This window comes from Aricia agestis, chromosome 9 (genome assembly GCF_905147365.1).
Source record: "Aricia agestis chromosome 9, ilAriAges1.1, whole genome shotgun sequence".
NCBI lineage: Eukaryota > Metazoa > Arthropoda > Insecta > Lepidoptera > Lycaenidae > Aricia > Aricia agestis.
Window position 1 is genome coordinate 4,699,494 of NC_056414.1, and position 21,569 is coordinate 4,721,062.

Here is a 21,569-nt window from a genome sequence, read left to right on the forward strand (position 1 = left end):
GACATATTCGATGGACGTGTTCCTCTTTGGTCGTATTGTTGTTTGTGTTTTGGTACATGCGATAAAAATTGTCAGAATCCAATTTTGAAATCTTTATTTATAAATTATATCAGCCAGCGCGAGGCACATTCCGTTCATAGTCCTAGTGAAACCCGACGAATTTGACAGATATTGAAACCTGTCCGTCTCTTTGCAGTCGAACTACTGGTCGTTATGTCTATTGTGCCTTTGCGTAATATTCACTATTGTTTGACATGAACCAATGACAAGCGTCAGTGAATTTGAAACTTCTGTCAAGAAATATTCAAAAACCGAGAAACAAAGGTAAGTACATAATTATTATGTACTTATCTTTGTTTCTCGGTTTCTGAATATTTCTCATTACATGGGTCAAGCTCAGACCAAATAAAAATAATTTTTATTCTATCTGAGGGGTCAAAGAAATAAAAGAATTCTCTAGAATAATAACACCACTTTTATTAAATAATTTCGGAATCACAGCCTAGCGTTTACACTCGCATTAAACTTTTTAATCTCGTGGCGTTAATACATTATCTTATGCCTTATATTTTAGAGTACATGGGCAAGAGGTGGTTTTACACCTGACACAACTCTTACGCCAAAGACAGGACTTACTCTGATGGCACCGTAGCCTTTCCTTTATAATTATTAATTTATATAATAAGCAGGGACATACAAACACATATTTTGTCAAGTTACATTTGGGTTCGACATACAGTGAAGTTAAAAATCAGAATTGTTTTAGTAGACTTCTAATTTCGCTATCAACTTTGCTTTATAAATTTTTTGTATGACCACTAACATCTTTCTTATGATTTTCCTTATGAATTTTCCCCTTGGGCCTTGTGTTATCGGAGATTCGTAGGCAGATGACCTACGTTATTTGTTCGGGTTATGTCAATCTCAGCCGACGATAGTCCCGACTAGCTTTTTACAGATGAACGGCACTTGTCGACGGCACGCGTTGACGCCAGCCGTCAACTGTCGACGGCTGCGGTCGACTACTGTCGACGCGTGCCGTCTACAAGTGCCGTTCGTCTGTAAGCGCTCTAATATTGACATAACCCGTCATCTGCCTAAGAAATAATCTCTACAAACTTAGTAAGTTATTCCTCGACTTTGTATTTGGTAACTTTGCCGTTCTCGTTGACGACGGTCTCCGCTCGCCGTGTGCCGGTGACTTTGCCGTTGACGTTGGACGACGAAGCATACGACGAGGACGACACTCCGTAGAAGTTGGATCCCGGGGCCGCTGCCCGGCTCACGTCGATGTTCTGGGTATTCTGGAAATTTAGGTTTTCGTTCAAGTACAATCAGAGGAGACAAAACTAAGGAGAAAATAAAAAATCAAAAAACCCCATTTTTTTTCTTGGTAATCTAGTTCATTATAATATGTCGTAGCAGAATTTTAATTAAGTAAGTAAGTATACGAAATACCAATTGATAGCCCTTAAAAACTGAATATGAATATGAACATAACTGCATCAAAACGTCAAAATCGCCAAAAATGTCCTTTGACATTTCCACCATCGATGTGTATTTGTATTGCTGTTTGTGGTAACCTACTGCAGAGTATTTAAGCTTGTTTATCAATTGGCGAGCGCGCTTAAATGATTAACCACGCCTGCCAATGATTAAGATTGACCATAATTATTTTTCTCGAAGGTGCAGATAGATTTCAATTTAATTCTGATATAGGTACGCAGTGATATTATATCATATTATATAATAGCATTTGCTATTTTAGAAGGTACAGAGAACCTGCTGCTTTTATTAAGTAAGTAATTAATTCTTAAAAAATAACTAAAACAATAAAGTCTTAATTAAATATAAGTAGGTATGTATCTACTACGCTATCGAATTGGATATAAGTCTGTAGGGACAGTTGTTAATATGAATAATAAATAAATAAATAATAAACTTACACTGCCTGGCGGGTCTATAGCAGCTACCTGGTGTACCCCTCCCGGTCCAGCCGAGGCCCCAGCGAATGCCGAGTTCGACGCAAAGTTGTTGCCAAAATTCATCCCGAATTTAGGCTGTAAAGGCTGAATTGGCTGAATAGGCTGTATAGGCTGTATGGGTTGAATTGGCTCCACGCTAGAGAACCCTCCGTAGTTTGGCAACCTGAAGAAAGGCGTAAATGGCACTCTCTGTGGAGTCGGGATATACCGCTTAGGGTGTGGGAATCTTTGGCTCGTTATATGAGAACCAAATTGCCTGGAAATAAGATAGTCTTATGTATCTTTTGGTTGTTATAAAGATAGTCATCTTTTCGATATTAATAATATTGCTGTAGCTCTGCGAAGCGGTGCGTTAGTTAAGAACCCATTAAAGTTGATAAGTATCTTATTCTAACAGTACTATAGAATGCCATCACCGAGAGAGTTCAGACGTAAGGGTAAATACGGAACGCCGAACGAATTAAAACATCTTTCTTTGAATATAGAGTGGGTTTCGAGAGACAATAAAGGACTAAGAGTCAATTTATACTAGCGCAGAGTCGAAGCGCATCGAAGCGAGTTATTAAAATTGAACATAACAAATTCAACCTTAACACCAAACCATTAACGCACTTTATTATTTCTGAGAATTTAAAAAGGCGCGCGCATTCGCGCGAATTCGCGTGAATACGCCCCATACGACCAACGCTGATTGGCCTCACAGAAGTAATGTATGCGATACGCTCTGGAGTTGAGGTTGAATTTTCTGTGTTCAGTTTTTGGAAATTTTGGACTCTGCGCTATTATAAATTAACCCTTAAGGGTCTTAAAGGTCTTACATTTACCGAGTCGAGTAGCGAGACATTGCTCTCGGCCAAGCACTCGGTAGGTATGCTTTGTATGGATGTGCTCGGCCGAGAGCACTACGTCTCGTTAGGTACTAGGTGTAAATCAAAGCTTAACTAGGACTCGGTAAAAAAGGTGTACTTAAATCTTATTCCCAACAACCCGCTCATTGAAAAATGTTAATTAAACTTCAAGTAAAGCTCAATCTCTCAGATCTTAAAAAGAATTTACTTGGACTTGGCTTTAGGTCACTCTTCAAATAATAGTAAATTAGTGTTTTGGACTAGTTTAAGTCCTAAGTCATTCTTTAGGTTCCAACAATTTATTACTCACTTAAAGCTATTGTTTCGTCGCTTACTGATACAATCTGGGCCTGAAAGGTCAAGGTTTGATGGTGATGGATATGAGTCACCTTTAAAAAGGTTCTTGTACATTTAAATTAGATTCGCGCATATGCACGAAAAACATGTTTATGTTTTATCGGCGAAAGACCATAATTTCGTACATGTAAATGATTAATGATGGCCCTCAGCTAAATTGTCTCTATTTTAGTCAGAAATGTAAACGCTTACGGCTGCACGGACATATTTTATTGATTACCTTAATATTTAAGGCGCTCCCCCCACGGATGCCGTAATTTACCGTATTTAGAGCTTTATTAACTCATAATTTGAAAACTACAAAAATATAATAAAAATACAGCAATAATCTTCATTATATTAAAATTACTTTCACCGTTATTATTTTACTATTTCTGTTCATTGTACTCACGATATTAGCTTCCAAAGTAATACCAATTTATTAAAATTCAAGCGTCCTTTCAGCATCTCCCTAGTATTTACAAAATACTTTTATTTGAAACACACGACCATTGATAGACAATTTCATTTGCTATATATTCTCCGTTTGAATTTTTTATGTTAATTTTGAAGTTAAGTAAAAAAATAGAATCTTGGCAACGCGTCAAAATATGTATGGTAATGGTAAAGGCCTTTTGCTCGGGGGATGGCCTAAAGTGCAGCCGTTATGTTACTTATATTCCGTCTTTGATTTTCGAGCACATTTATTTATTTTAGGCGAAATCATCTTGAGATTTTGGTTGTATTAAAATGTTAAATTATACCTAATATTGTAATGATTTCTGTAAGAAAATTAAAGCACAGACAATGCAGAATAAAATGACAAACAAACATCCTTATGCTGTTCTCACGTTTGAGATATCTAACTTAGATTAAAGTTAGATAATTTAGATTCTCTACTATAAATAATATAACATCCGGAATCCGGAACGCCGGGGTAATTTCAGAACACTGAAAATAGAACTCTGGAATTATTAAAATAGAGTTAAAAATTATACGTTTTTTTAACAAGAAAATTATGTTACAGTCATTGACATATTAACTCAGTTACAGTATTTTGTCCTTCTCTTACAATTGCTTATTACAACGTGACAAACAAGGACAAAACACGATTCATTCAAAACATGATGAGAAGTATTACTTAAATTTGACATGAATTGGCTTTCAATTGATCTATTTTCAAACTTTTCAATAAAGTAGAGTTATGTTTCCAATGCTCTAAATTTTCTCCAACCTTCAAGAGTTCGGTTATAGTCCCATTTACCTTCTGAAAGGTCGTAAGCGACGACGAGCCAGCCTTGGAGTTATGGTATTGAAGTTATTGTAGCTAGAATTTAAAAATTGTTAGTAACTTTTAATTTATCATTTAACTTTTTTATAATGATAATGAGACAGTGACGATTCAGTATGTTATTCCTGATTTCAACTTTTCTATGATATTCATTTTTGATTTCCAATGGGCCTAGGCAATTATAAGGCCTAGGCGCCTTTACATACATAGTACAACAAAAAGGCATACAATACAAGTCCTAAATCATCCTACATTTTGAATTACCACCACCGAAAACCCTCCACCAAGCCTCCAAAGCGACCGTACACATTATATTGTCTCACTGTTCTATGAACTTCTGGAAATTCTTAAAATACGCGGGAAAGAAGTCGTCCTGGAAGTCGTTGAATGGAGTGATGAAGTTGGATTCGGCTGGAATGGAGTCCAGGTCGTAAGTACCGCCGTACCTGTTGCCGGCTGAGTCCTGGTATGCGTAAGCGCCTACGCCTTGGCTACCGGGATAGGCTGGAATAAAAAAAAATAATTTTTGAATAAAGAATGTTGCAGCGTTGCCGCCATTGTTAACGCGCTTTTGTTGGTTTGATTAACTAGGAGTTCATATTTTGTGTAGGAAAATAATATGTGTGATATTTCCACGTAAAAAAACTTCTCTACTACAGAATCCGTATGTGTTTGTAAAAAATAGCTTTGTAGCTGTTTGTTATGCAAAAGTTTGTTTCAGTTTAATATTTTTTGTAAACTCCTGTGCTTTTAAAATAGCTCCGAAAATTATGCAAGCAGTGACTTGGGCTCTACATTATTCAGTATCGCGTGTTTTTTTTTATAAATTATAATACATTTTTTTACCATTGCAGTTTTCAAGTTTTATTTGCACTGACCTTAGTTATTTAATTTATTCAAATGGCAACTTACTATTTAACTGCTACACCTATTAAGACTTCATAATTACAGCTGTCTTCAAGTGGAAAAACCTATGGCATCATCAGGCTTGTTGTTATTAAACAATGATGTTCTATATAATAGAAACATAATGATACACTCATGGTATTTGAAAATTGTTTATACTTTTAGGGTTCCGTACCCAAAGGGTAAAAACGGCACCCTATTACTGAGACTTCGATGTCTGTCCGTCTGTCTGTCCGTCGATCTCTCTGTCTCCAGGCTGTAGCCTGTAACTCAAGAACCGTTATAGCTAGACTTCTGAAAATTTCACAGATTATGTATTTCTATTGCCGCTATAGCAACAAATACTAAAAACAAAATAAAGTTCATATTTACGGTGGGCTCCTATACAACAAACGTTTTTTTTTTGGTCTTTTTGGCTCGTAATCCATAATGGCAACATATAGACACTTGAAATTTTCACAAAATCCTCAATTGTATGTGTACTTTAATATTAAATAAAAAAATTAAAATAAAATAAATAATTAAGGGGCTGGCATACAAAAAACACGTTTTTTTTCCTTATTTTCGCTCTTTAACGGTACGAAACCCTTCGTGCGCGAGTCCGACTCGCACTTGGCCGATTTTATTTAAAACTTAACACTCAATGGCTATAATATGATATTATGGTTGACGGTTCTTACATTTCATCAGCAAAATAATATTATACTTTAAGACTTTACGGTTTATACTAATTTTATAAATGTGAAACTTTTTATCCTTGATAAATGTGCGGTTCCCACGCGATGGGCAACTTCGTAAGCAGCGGATTTACAGGCATAAACTAGTAGTAAGGTGAAAAAAAACCTACGTACTTGAATACGTCCGTCGCAGTAGCTGCCATAGGTATACTAAAATTTACTAAATCGAGTGTATCAGTTAACAAAGGTACACCAAATTACCTAATGACTAAGAAATGACGCAAGCCGGCGTCATACCTTTTCCACAAAATGTAAGCTAATCTTTCAAATAAAAGGTCCCTTTTATAGAAATAGTTCTTAATAAGCAGTGGGCATTCTAGTAACAGTTTATCGTCCTCATTTTACTACCTTAATATAAAATCCCTACTAATTTAAAAATAAGCTTATGTCTGTCTATTTTTTTACCTTTTTACGTTTGTAAAAAAAGTTACTCTTTCGGAGCGGCTACATTCACAGTGAACTCTAGAATCTAGATGTACAGAACTCATACACTTAATTATTATGACTTTATTTTGCTACTGCTAAAACGCTAAAAAATTCGCATAGCACTAAAAAGCAGGATAATTTCTGACTAGTCAACAATTTACCCGACTGTACAATGTACATAAAGAGTCGCGCTTGAACTAGCTCATCGATTGTCTAAAGTCACTGACCTTTTACAATAAACAAAATAATTATCACACACCATAATCTATGTTTATTTTGATGATAATCTGTCGAAATTGTAAGGTCGATAAAACGAATAAATTTAGGCTTTTCGAGGCCTATTATTATCGTAATAAAACTTGAAAGGCTATCTTCATATTTTATGCCATTTTCGTCGATTTTATCGCAGAAATTGTAATTTGAGAAGTCATAAATATAAATATAATATGTTTATACCCAATCGAACGTTACATAAGTGTAATAAATAAGTCCGATAGGTCCCTTGATGTATTAGAGACCTTTTCGATTGTCTGCCCATCTTTGGCGGTGAGAAAGCCAGAAAATAATAGTAACAACAGATACTGTATATTCTAAACATTATAGCAGGGAAATACCAATACAAAATAAGCTTTCTTAAAGTTAAAAATAGCAATGTAAAAGTTCGTTAAACAAAACGCGAAAGATTCGCTAAACCAACATTGTTATTACTTATTAGTTATTGTAGGTTATTACCATAATATAATAATAATTTAAAACTATATGAACCAACGAAAATTTGGTTTCTTTCCTCCATTTTTACGGACGTTTTAAGAATATCATTTTTTTTGTAACTACTGCAAAGTATAAAATAATTATAATGGTGATGATATGCGGCTGACCGCACTGAGATATTGGAAGCATTGAGATTTGAGAGACTAGGGCGTGTTTCACCACTTCATGATAAGTACTGGATAAGCTATCCACCACTTCACTTGACAGATAGAGTATGGAGAATCTGTCAAATGTGGATAGCCTATCCGGTACTTTATCTGGAAAAGGTGAAACAGGCCCTTAAAATAACGACATTGTCAGATAGATTTCACGTAGCATTACGTAGTCGGAGCATAGAATATATTATGTAGGTAGATTACTAAACGTTACTACGCAGAGGGCGCTACTAGCACTTACGGTAAATAATCCGACCAAAACCCGACATGTTGCATACGTCATGTGACTTGTCATAATATTGACAGAAACGCTGTCAAACGTCGAACAAAACTTTATGTTTACCATAACAGACGTTAAAAGGCAGCACGAACAGACGTTCGTAACGTGAAAACAGTGCAGAAATATATTATCTTGTTAATTACAATGTTGATGTCTACAAATTAAACGGTGGGAAACCCAGAGTTAAACCGAAAACAAGACTATTATAATTATACGGTGCTTAAAAAATATCAACGCCTTCGTGGACCGTGGTCCAGAGGCTTAGAGCGTGGCTCTTGGCGTTGGAGGTCGTGGGTTCGATTCCCGCGTTGGAAATATGTTATTTCCAAGTTTGGTCAGGACAATACAGGCTGATCACCTGATTGTCTGACAAGTAAGATGATCCATGCGTTAGATGGACATGTAAAAAGTCGGTCCTGCGCCTGATCTCTCGCCAGTCGTGTTGGTCGTCCGTCCCACTGGGTTATGAGAGTAAAAGGAAAAGAGTGTGCTAATATTGTGTACTGCGCACACATTTGGGCACTATAAAATTACTCCTGCATTTCAATGAAATAGTCACCGAAACCGGTGCAGGTGTGGGAGTTATTATTATTATTAAAAAAGATCAAAATGTTCAAATTTAATTTGGGTAAATTATAATGTAACATTCGAATACAGCCAAATCGGTTCAGTCATTTTCGATTTTATGCGAGACTAACAAAATTTAAACTTTATTTTTATCTATACTTATAATAAAATCGTAGAGGTAAAATTTTTGTACATTGAAAATAAACTTGAAAAAGCGAGTCAGGGGCATATTAGAAGAGTAGTAGAATACATTTTAACTGTTTTTGAAATTTTTATTTCTCTGTCTGTTTGTCTGTTTGTCTGTTTGTACAGGCTAATCTCTGAATCCGCTGGACCGATTTCAATTAAATTTGGCATGATGATACCTTACATCCCTGGTCAACATCTTAGATACCTTTTTTAACCGACTTTCAAAAAAGAGGAGTTAATGTTTACTTTGCTGTTTGTGGTCAGATTTTCAAAATTATTTTTTTGTTGTATAGATTGTCCGAATTTGATACCATGTTTACAATAAAATCAGCCAAGTGCGAGTCGGGCTCGTGCACGAAGGGTTCCGTACCGTTATAGAAAAAAAATAGGCCAAAAGTTGTGTTTTTGTATGGGAGCCCCCCTTAAATTTTAATTCTATTCTAATTTTATTATTAATTATTAAAGTACACATATAATTAAGAATTCTGTGAAAATTTCAACTGCCTGCCTGTTGTCATTATTGATATCGAGCAAAAAAGGCCAAAATCCTATACAACAAACAAATCATGTTTGTTGTATGGGAGCCCCCCTTAATTATTTATTTTATTTTCAGTATTTTTTGTTATAGCGGCAATAGATATACAATCTGTAAAAATTTCAGAACTCTAGCTATAGTGGTTCTTGAGATACAGCCTGGAGATAGACAACGGAGTCTTAGTAATAGGGTCCCGTTTTTACGGGTAGGGGTTAGGGGATTGGGCCTCCGGTAAACTCACTCACTCGGCGAAACACAGCGCAAGCGCTGTTTCACGCCGGTTTTCTGTGAGAACGTGGTATTTATCCGGTCGAGCCGGCCCATTCGTGCCGAAGCATGGCTCTCCCACGTATAATAAATTTTATAGTTAAGGATATCGGGGATTGCAAGAGAGAAGAGAATTCGGAGGTAAGAGAACTATAAACCTTAAAAAAGTATTTTTAAAATAGACCGTACATAATATGACCGCAAGAAAGATATTTTACAAATGAAATACCTACAGTTATTTATGATATCGTTAAAGTAATAAAGATTAATATCTAATATACTAAAATATAATTTATATCCTAATTTGGCTAATCTGAGAAGTGATCAAAATATTATATCTACATCTGATACAGTTTTAAGATGAATAGTATAAAAACGCATTAGTGAACTTTTTTTACAACAGCTCAATTTTTTATGACATGGATTAATAGTTTGTGTCTCTTTATATAATCGTTGAACATACATAAAAAATATGTACAGCCGAACATTAGGACCTCCTTTTTGGAAGTTGGTTAAAAAATGTGACAACGTAATAAGAGTAGTTTTTTTATATTAATCTGTAATTTACAATAATCATTTTAAGCCCGTTAGAAGATAAGTCTTTAAAAGTTTATCAGCTTCTTCTTAGAAAGGTATTTTAATTTGAAAAAATATTGTTTACTTGTTACTTTCCAGTAAAAAGCCTGGGTAGATAGTTTGTTTCTCCCCTTAACCTAAAACTAAATTTCATAAAAACACGTCTTGTTATTGACAAGACTGTTAAATACGAGTGGAAGAACCAGATAACTAACATTTTATAATATAAGGACAATTACTTATTTTTTCCTTTATGATTTAAACAAACCTTGTAACTTACCTACTTCATCATTTGGCTAATATATCGACTGGCTATACATAAAATCCACGTTTTTTTTAATTTCAAATCATCGTGGGAGAGCCATGCTTCGACACGAATGGGCCGGCTCGACCGGAGAAATACCACGTTCTCACAGAAAACCGGCGTGAAACAGCGCTTGCGCTGTGTTTCGCCGAGTGAGTGAGTTTACCGTAGGCCCAATCCCCTACCCTATTCCCTTCCCTACCCTCTACCCTCCCCTATTACCCTATTCCCTCTTAAAAGGCCGGCAACGCACCTGCAGCTCTTCTGATGCTTCGAGTGTCCATGGGCGACGGAAGTTGCTTTCCATCAGGTGACCAGTTTGCTCGTTTGTCCCCTTATTTCATTAAAAAAAAAACATTTTCCCGGCGCTATAGCCTCCATTTATGCAAAAAAGGCAATTTTTAACTGTTACTTACCTGCTTCTTCCACTCATGTCTTCAATTATGTATGTAAACAAGACTGTCTCGTTCAATAATCGTAATTTGTAGTCAGTAGTCACGCAAGCATTTAAAAAGCTATGATTATATTTACTAGCTTTAATAAAGGGTGTACCAAAACAAATTGATAATACTTAGGGCGCGTATGGAGCTGTATAGAGCTGATTGTGAAAGTAGCAGCTCTGAAAGAGTAACTTTTTTTACTTTTGTATGAGCAAATTTATGACGCTGGACGCGCTTACCCATACAAATCACAAAAAATTGCTCTTTCAGCGATGCTACTTTCACAATGAAATCATAATTATGAGTTCATTGGGATACATTAATTTAAGATATATAATTTAAAGTATATCAATATGGTTTGGTACACCCTGTACACTGGTACAATGTTCATCTTAGATGTAGGTATTATAGAGAAACTATTTAATGTAATAGCTTTCTGACATAAGGTGATTTAAATCTTAAAACTAATTTCAACTGATTGTCATAGAGATAACTTTATATCGGGATTTTCAATCATTAAATTAATTAAATTAAGTTCATTGACTTACTTAATTAGCATCGGTAACTGATTTTTATTCATTATTAAACTAGTTACCGTTAAGTCTATTATCTATTCTGTGGTTAAGTGAGGTAAACCGTAAAAATAAGGAACATTTAGGCGACTACAACGCTCTACTAGTCCAAACAGCAAATCCATCAAAACTTCATATCAAAATATAGAAGTAAATGTCACTTACCGAATGACCACATAGATAATAATCACACCAAATATGTCGGCAACGCATTGCAGCTCTTCAACCCCGCGTTCCATTTGATGTTAAAAACGATCAAAAAGCTCAAAATAGGAGGTATTTTGAGAGTTTTGATCGTTTTTAACGCCAAATGGAACTCGGGGCTAATGTTGCGAGTGTCCATGGCCGACGGGAGTTGCTTTACATCAGGTGACCCGTTTGCACGTTGGCCCCTTATTTTATATTAAAAAAAAACTGTAATTTACATTTTTAAGGTTACGTACCCAAATGGTAAAATTGGGACCCTATTACTGAGACTTCGATGTCTGTCCGTCTGTCTGTCTCCAGGATGTATCTCAAAAACCCCTACAGCTAGACTTCTGAAATTTTTACAAATTGTTGTCGCTATAACAACAATTAATAGTAAAAACAAAATAAATATTTACGTAGGGCTCCCAACAAACGAATTTCTTTGGGCCTTTTTTTGATGTTATTGGCCGCACGTTGGCACTTGAAATATTCACTAAATCCTTAATTATATTTATAATTTAATTATTATATAAAATTTAAATAAAATCAAAATAAATAACAACACAGTATTTTGCCTATTATCATTCGCTCGGTAAGGCGCGTGTTCCTTCGTGCGCAAGTCGCACTTGGCCGATTTTTATATTTTAGCGGATTATTCTTAGATAGTATTATATTACTTGATTGTCAGTGGCTTGTTTTTAAAAGGATTTTTTGCATTTTATAGGCATACCGTTAGTCTTAAATGCCTTTACAAAGTGTAAAAATAAAAAAATCTGATACTTTATGTCCAATGAATTTTTTTATAGATATGTAGAAAAATCTTTAAGATGTTGTATATTTTATTTATAGCATATTATGTCAGTGTGATATTATATTTCATTTATAATTTTGTAATATTTTAGCCATATTGATAAAATGAATTACTTAGACGAGTTTTCGTTTTATGTTGGAGGAATGTTGACTAAAACTGTCTTTTTAGGGTTTCGTACCCAAAGGATAAAAACGGGACCCTATTACTGAGACTTCGTTGTCAGACAAACGGACAGACAACGAAGTCTGTCTGTCTGTCTGTCTCCAGGCTGTATCTCAAGAACCGCTATAGCTAGACTTCTGAAATTTCTTACAGATTGTGTATGTTTGTTGCCGATATAACAGCAAATACTAAAAACAAAATTAAATTAATATTTAAGGGGGGCTCCCATACAACAAACGTGATTTTTTGCCCGTTTTTGCTCGATATAAAAAATGACAACAGATAGGTACTCAACAGGTAGGTCACAAAACTCCCACTTTAATAATTAATTGAAAAATTAAAGTAAAATTTAAATTTAAGGATCTCATACAAAGAAAAAACAAAAATTTTGCCTATTTTTGCGCTTTAATGGTACGGAACACTTCGCGCGCGAGTTCGACTCGCACTTGGCCGATTTTAATTATTCTGTCTTTTTTATACAGAATTTAACAAAACAAACTTTGTGTGTGTACAGTGTATGTGTCCCTTAAAATATACAGTTTACTGAGAAAGTAGTAGCGTTGATAGAGCAATTGTTTTTGCGATTAGTATGGGCTGTAGTTAGCACCCTAGTGCACCGTCACGAATTGCCCATACAAAAGTTAAGAAAAGTCCAGCGCTGCTACTCTCACACTGAACTCTGACCTCCGTACTCAGAGACATTTAATTATGATTAACCTTCAAGTTTCATTAAATTGAAGGTTTTAATCATAATTAAAGTGTTTGACAGATAATACGTTTGGGGTTCATGTCAAAATTTTGAATTAATAACTTATATCACTTTGTTTGGTTGCACCCAAAAATATTAGGAGTAAATTATGTGCCCAAATATAATTTTATAACTGATTTCATTTAAAAAAAGCTACTTATCCCTGTATCACAGATAACCTGTATTTAGTATGGCTTTATAAACAGGCACAGTCATTAAAAAACTTGATAGTTGATAGATATCTTACTAACTTAATTAGCCTCTCCTCTGCGGTCGTAAAGCTTATCTAAATGTTTTTACCACGGTAGATCTACTTTGCTACTCTACATTTTCAAATGAAACTAAACCTTCTGTGCAAAAGTTAAAGTGCATTATGGCGAGCGCTGAAATTCAGCGAAAAAACTGCAAAGAATTATAAACTCAATTGTACAGAAATAGAATTCATTTTAATTTGATTCTAAAGGCTTACAAAAAATAATATGTGGGCTTGTGCCCATTTCTTTTCTTTTCCAATTAATGTCAGTTTGATGACTTCATTAATATAGCTGTTGTTTCTCCAAAATATGCGCCTACGCATTTTTAAAAATCGAATTCAATAAAACCTTTTTGAATGAGCCAATTTACTTTATCAAAAGGCGATAATGTACCGTTGCATAAGTAATTTTTTAATCCCAAAATTCACGCTTTGGAGTTTTACCACAATTAATAATATATTTTAAAATACTCTTACGAGTTGGTGAAAAATGTAATACATTATAGTAAGACTTAAATGTCCAAATGTAATAAAAAACAATTTATATTATAACGAAAATGTAATCGCAACAGCTGATACTTTCGTAAAGGTTTATTTTTTTAATTCTTAAAATATTTTGATATACTTACTTAACTTAACTAAAAAAATGTATAGCAGAGGGCCATTACATAACTCATAATATTGAATCCTAATTTTGAGTACATAATATTTAAGTCTGTCTCTGTACAATGATCAAGATAAACATTTAAACACGCTTAAAAGCATTTTAATTTAAAAACTACGGATTATATTCGTAGATATAAAAAAATATTAGGTAAGTAATAGAAAAACTTCCTATTTAGTTATTGTTATGAATAACAACCTATTTATTATAATACAAACACAAAACTAGAAGCTACTTAATGTTTATTCATAGAGTAAATTAATGTAATGTGGGAATTTAATTGATTTGTTACCCTTTACTCTTTAGCTCTGGTGTAGGGCCTCAGTTATTAATAGTTCAGCTCAGTTATTAATAGATCAATAAAAGTGGCCTTCAAAACTCATTTAAACATTTTGGATACTTAATCTAGTTGATTCGGTCCTAATAATAATAGATATATTACTGCAATGTTTTCAATTTTCATACTAGAGGCAACACCAGCATAGACAGTAACATAAAAGTTTAGTAGCTCTACCATGAGTTTAAAGCTATAGTTATTTAAAGATAGCTTTAAGACGCCTCCGTCTAGTGGACAGTGGTATAGAGCGCGGCTCTTGACTCGGAGGTCGTGGGTTTGATTCCCGCGTTGGAAACATGTTATTTCCAAGTTTGGTTAGGACAATGCAGGCTGATCACCTGATTGTCTGACAAGTAAGATGATCCATGCGTCGGATGGGCATGTAAAAAGTCGGTCCTGCGCCTGATCTCTCGCCGGTCGTCCGTCCCACTGGGTTATGAGAGTAAAGGAATAGAGAGTGCTCTTGTGTACTGCGCACATACTTGGGCACTATAAAATTACTCCTGCGTAGCTGGCCTGGTTTCAATGAAACCGGCCACCGTCACCGAAACCGGTGTGGGAGCTATTATTATTTAACGATACTCGATACCGACTACGTAAATATTACGTAACGTGACTACATAATAGTATGGCGATTTAAGTTCCGCAAGTGACCGCTAGAGGCGCTGTAAAATTTGCCATACTAAAAATTTTAGTCGGTATCGAGTATTGATAAAAGTAGAGCTACTGTTCGACGTTTGACAACGTGCCCCCGGCCCCGTGTATTATATGTATTTTCTGTCAATATTCTGACAGACGTGTGCAACATGTCAGATTTTGGTCGGATTGTTTACTGTATGTGCTATTAGCGTCCTCTGCTCTGAACTTTGCGTAATATTTCCAGCTAATGGACATGACATGGCTTTGGGAAAACACTAAAGTTCAACTACTACTTAATTTAAGATTAAGTACACTCACTTCTTCGTTTTCTAAGACCAGACTTAATTTTACAAAGAGTTTTCGATACACCCATACTTATTTATACTAATATCCATAGTATAATAATATTAACTATAATTGCGAAAGTGTGTCTGTCTGTCTGTCATCTCTTCACGCCCAAACCTCTTAACCGATTTTGCTGAAATTTGGTATGGAGATACTTGGAGCTACGGGTTGTTACTAATATCAAATATATATTCTGTGCTACGGGGATGGACATATGATACTTTTCATCCTGGAAAATGTACGTTTCCCGCGTGATAAACAACGGACCAACGGGCATCATCTAGTAAACACATGAAGGCAACATTATTATTACGTCATGATGTAAACATTTAGTTAGCATAATTATATTATATAAACGATATGAATCGACATTCGACCGTGACCGTGACCGACGTTTTAATTATATTTACATACTCGATGTCCCGCGCGGCTTCGCCCGCGTAAATAAGGAATTTTACGGAAACCGTACATTTTCCCATAAAAATAGCTCTTATGTCCCTACTCCCTTCACTTGGTCTACTCTATATCTGTGCTGAATATTGCCATAAAAATTGCTCCAGTAGTTCGTAATTTCTAATATTTCCCCCGTTTTTTCCACATTTTCCTGAGTTTCTTCGGTCGTATTAGTCTTAGCGTGATAATATATAGCCTATAGTCTTACTCGATAAATGAGGTATCTAACACTAAAATAAGTTTTTAAATCGGACCTACAGTTCCTGAGATTAACGCGTTCAAGCAAACATACTCTTCAGGCTTATAATATTAGGTAAGTATAGATTTTTTTAAATTATCGCTTGACAAACTCGAGTCTCGATCTAAAAGACTCTGAAAATTACCAATAACAGGGTCATTATAAGCTCATAAGTCATAACCATGGGACGATACGATATGGTAGTGATGATGATGAATGTAATTTGCATAGTAGCATTTTTTTTATTTTTTTATGAAATACGGGAGCAAACAGATCACCTGATGGAAAGCAACTACCGTCGCCCATGGACACTCGCAGCATCAGAAGAGCTGCAGGTTCGTTGCCGGTCTTTTAAGAGGGAATAGGATAATAGGGGAGGGTAGGGATAGGAAGGGTAGGGTTGGGAAGGGAAGGGAATAGGGGAGGGTAAAGAAGGGGATTGGGCCTCCGGTAAACTCACTCACTCGGCGAAACACAGCGCTAGCGCTGTTTCACGGCGGTTTTCTGTGAGAACGTGGTATTTCTCCGGTCGAGCTAGCCCATTCGTTTTAAGAACGGAAAGCATAGCATATGCTTTCCGTTCTTAAAACAACGCCGAAACTCCCAAACTTGTATCTATAAAAAAACAGGATTTCTCTCAGCACCTTCCGAACCACGGTATACCAGGTATACCTCGGTGCAAAATCTTACTTGTTGGTAGCATATGCTTAGAATAATTCTCACGAAACCGAAGTCACCACATGTTTCCCTATAAATTTTGAGGAGTTCCCTCGATAACTTGTGGATCCTTCATCAGATCACCACTTTTGTGAATATAATACCAAATTGGGATGATACCCTATATACCAAAAGAAAAATTTTGAAAATGGTTAACAAACGGCGGAGTAATCGTTGAACATAAGAAAACTAACATAACGCCTCCCCCATTTTAAAAGTCGGTTAAAATTGTAGCCTATGTGTTATTCTGATGTATAAGCTATATTATTGTAAAGTTTCATTAAAATTCGTTCAGTAGTTTTTGCGTGAAAGAGTTACAAGCATCCATACATCCATACATCTATACATCCAAACAAACTTTCGCCTTTATAATTTTACTAGTAGGAAGTAGGATACGGAGAGTTAACTTTGATTAAACTTAATAAATAAAGATTTCGCTGACACTGCACATTTTCAGTGAAGAAAGGAGACATTGTCCTTTGAAAATTTTGAAACGAACTTTGTTTTTCGCAATTTTTTTCTGAAATCTGCCGCTAAAAAAATGCGTGCAAATGCTTAATTTTCAAGACCTACGAGTATATAATGTATGATAAAAAAGAAAGATACCTATTTTTAAAGATATTTTATGATACAAATTATAATCTATATATTAATATATATACAATAAATATTGTAAAGACAATAAAGGATAGTGTTACGTCCTTATTTGGAGGATCTAAGTATGCAAATATTTCCCATTATTCGATATCGAGTTCCTAATTCAAATTCAATAAATCTTAACACATTAATCTTAAAAAAACTATCACATACCCCTTTTAAAGTGTCATCATGTTACAAAAAGTGTTTAATGTCTTATGATGAAATAAATATATGAAGACGTGAGTGGAAGAACAGGATAACTGATATTTTGTAACATACGTACATTTAGATTTTTTTCCCTTTCTTAAAAAAACTATCACATACCCCTTTTAAAGTGTCATCATGTTACAAAAAGTGTTTAATGTCTTATGATGAAATAAATATATGAAGACGTGAGTGGAAGAACAGGATAACTGATATTTTGTAACATACGTACATTTAGATTTTTTTCCCTTATAATTTGAACAAACCTTCTAACTTATGTACCATCGAGGAAGTTGATTCCTATGCAATTGACAGACCAACGTTATTTGGTCGAATATGTCAATTCAGTGTTAATTGTGATCTGTCAGCTGGGTTTGACGTAACGCAATCAAACTACTTAGGTCCCCAATTTGCACAGGAATCAACTTCTCTGATAGTATATCACCTGGCTAATATATTCGGCTACATCACGTCTTTATAATATTATTATTGGTTTTGTGTTTAGTCTTTTTGTATTAAGAGGAGTCCACACCGCCCTTTTTTCCATACAAACGTTGTCCCCTGTTTCCTCCCTGGATAATGCTAGTAGAGTTATAATTTTTTTCCTGAATATCTACGGCCATTAATACAATGTCCCTATGTTTTCTTTTTTTTCATAATTTAATTATTAAATAAGATATGAACGTTCAAAAACCCAAAAAAATGGCCAGATTTTCCGCTGTGTTCAAACGTCCAGAAAACAGATTTGGCTAGATTATACAAAAAAAAGCAAAACATAGGAACACAGTAAAAGCCTTTTTTTAATCTTTAATGAAAAAAGTACTTAAATCGGTTAAGTTTTGGAGAAGGAATCAGGGGACAACGAATCGTTGATTTTCTGGATTTTCTGCAGTTGTCTCTATCGCGTTCTGCGGTATAGGCTTGAGGTAAGGGAGACAGCTATAGATATTAAACGTACTTTTTTTTCATTTCTCTAGCCGCTGTGGTATCCTCTTAAGTACTTTCAGCTCTACATTTTTATTGTGTTGGTTTTATAATAATTATACTTTTTAAGTATAATACGATCTAGTTACGTTTTCTATCTCTAATTGCGTCAAACGTATGTTTGTGGAATCGTAGTTTTTATAAAAGAAACAGTTTTTTTAAATTGTTCGTTTACAGAAGAAACAGTGTTTTTCAACCTGTGGCTCGCGACCCCTTGGGCACCATGCATGATAAAAAAGCAAAGGGTTGAAGGTCGAGAAATATATTGCATACCTCCAGCTCACATCATAAAAATGTCGAAAAATCCTGTTTTATAACTTATGTCCTTTTTAACCCCTTATGGCTATACCCTAAACCTATTATAATAGGGAAATAAGAAGTACTGAAGCTTCGGCTTGGTCAATATATTTTTCAGACTTTTAAATATTTAAAAGTTCGAAAAATATATATGTATTGCCCAAGATCTTGCCTCAAGATCTCAAGGCAATATTTTAAGCTCGCAAACGGTTTCTTTCTTAGTAAATTCACGATATTAAATTTGTATCAAATGTTGCTCAAATTGTGTTTAATTTTATATATTATGCAAAAGACTTTGATTTAATTTAAAATGTAAAGCGAGTTCCATATTTATATCAATACACCTGAAAATGGTCATCCTTTGTTTAAACTTTAAGGACTCATTAAATATTTATATTAGTTAGACATTGGTATGTTTAGTAGTTCACTATACATACGTGTATTATGTATACAGGTTGTAACAAAACAATATTGCTTAAGGGTGTGTATGAGTCCCAAGTATAGAGTTCACTATTTTTTTTTTTTATATCTATGGACGCTTCACACCACGTCAGTCTGGCCCCGTGCTAAGTACCTAAAGGACTTGTGTTACAGGTACCAGACAACGGAAATATATTTAATACTTTTATACTATACATATATTTAAGATTTTTATTATATCATACACATATTTAATACACATCCAGACCCGGAAACATTGAAAACTTTTTGTTCCGTCGGCGGGACTCGAACCCGCGACCCCCGGCTTGAGCTACCGACGCACTCACCACTGAGCCACAGAGGTCGTCGAATGTACCTGCGTCTATGAAAGTACCAGCGTTGAAAGTGTAATTTTTTTCAATCTTCTTGTATTGGAAAATTCATCAAGTTGCGGCACTTACAAAATATATTAAAAAAAAAGTCCTTACAGCACTGCTACTTTGGGACTTATAAACACCCTAAAGTATTAACACTTTGTTCTGCTACACCCTGTAGACTTCGACAAGTACAGTGTGTGTGTATCTTTATTACTGTGGCGGGGTCGAAAATGTCATTACCAATTGAAAGTGTCTAAATAATAAGCTTAATTTAAACTTAATTTAAATTTAAGAATATTCTATACATATAACTAGAGAGTAGTTTATATATTTTGGATTATCACACAAGGATTCGTGCTACGAACATCAGCTTCTGGCAACATTTTTGATGATATTATAGCAGCGCACTCTTGTTATTTTGTTAGTCCTATTTAAATGTTTAAAAAATTCACATGCATTACCAAAGATTGTTCGACACATGAAAATTCACTTGCCGGTATGTACTAGATATACATAATTTTATGTAAATAATCATACAACAGTCATATTATTATAGTAAGTTATTTTGTAAAATTGGTCTCGATAAAATATAACATCTATGGACGCTTATTCCATTATTTCCTGATTTGCAACACGAAATCCACTAGGAACCTTACATTTTCTCCCGCCAGAAAGTGTCTATAAAATCGATTATATTTCAGAGCAAATTGACCAAAAAACTCTCCTTTCCTTTTTTTGTAACTGGGAAATACATTACGCGTTCCCGGCAGCCCGGGGGAAAGGAACCCGATATGTGGGACTCCCTAACTCTCCTTTCCTCAAAATTATGTAGTTAAACTATAGTTTCGATAAAACAAACAAATCTCACCTTTTCCTTAAAATTAGTTAAATTAGTTATTTTACTCACCATAACACAAACCCAGGTTGAGAACAACACTAACAAGTATAAAACCCTTCATGTTCACACAAACGCCTCGTTCGGCGGATCGCAACACAGTGTTAAACACTCAACCAAACACAAACATAAATACTCATACTCATACTAACATGAACCCTATCAATCGATAATGACATCAATTACACCAGTATTAAGAGCGATATCAGCGTATCAAGGATCGCGAGGATTTTCTACGCATCCTGCACATCCGGGAGTTTTTCGGCTCTCGAGGAAAAACTCGAGTAAAAACTTTTAATATTTCAATCATTGTCTTTCGTTAATTAGGTGGGTTTGTACAATATAATTAGTATGGGATGGGTAAGTGGGTCACAATATAATAAATATAAAGTAAACCTGCTCCAACACAAAACTGCGAACACGCAACATCGCATCGTAATATCATTTCTACAATGAATTTTGTCGCAGATAATATTTTCGATGCGATGCGAATTCACAGTTATGAGTGGCTTAAGAGCGTTTACGTAGTTCACACTCAATTTGGCTTAAAACTGTACTTTTTTCAAGTTTAAAATCATCATCACTTGACATTATGCGTAAACGCTCTTAATGAATCGAGCCCACACACACATAGCGTGCTTTCATATAATGTAAAGTGGCATATATAATGCAGTGTCACGTGGTACGCGCGATAAACTTGTCCCTTTGTTGAGTGACTTTAATTTCAAGGACACGATTGTGTAACTTTACTGTATAGTTTTTACACTGTGGTGACCTAAGGTCCAGCGCACAATAACACCTATCTTTTCTGCATTAAAAGTTATTATCCTTTGAATCTTAGGTTTACCGATCGTCTCCTAATAGGTTCTGTGAAATAGTTTTTGTCAGAAACCGTTTCCTGAGAAAATATTGTTTGGCATGATTGTTGACTTTGTTAAGTTAACACCTTAACCGTTTCAATTGTGATATGTTTTAATTTCAAATGCGACAAGCTCTTTACTGTTTAGACTCT

General features: G+C 34.9%; 1 protein-coding gene across 4 annotated transcripts; it reads right to left on the reverse strand.

Moving 5' to 3' along the window:
- Nucleotides 1-457: 457 nt before the first annotated feature.
- Nucleotides 458-20,685, reverse strand: LOC121730525. 4 transcript variants are annotated; one of them, XM_042119610.1, is made up of 5 exons: nt 20,570-20,685; nt 4,907-4,964; nt 4,434-4,496; nt 1,947-2,241; nt 458-1,304 (listed from the first exon to the last, which is right to left on the reverse strand). In XM_042119610.1, exons 1-5 carry the CDS (start codon nt 20,619-20,621, stop codon nt 1,128-1,130), a joined length of 645 nt encoding a protein of 214 aa, XP_041975544.1. In that variant the 5' UTR covers nt 20,622-20,685; the 3' UTR covers nt 458-1,127. The 4 variants fall into 4 exon arrangements, with proteins under 4 accessions (XP_041975544.1, XP_041975546.1, XP_041975545.1 ...); XM_042119612.1 differs by lacking the exon at nt 4,434-4,496; XM_042119611.1 differs by lacking the exon at nt 4,434-4,496 and having other exon boundaries at nt 1,947-2,148; nt 4,784-4,964.
- Nucleotides 20,686-21,569: the final 884 nt, after the last annotated feature.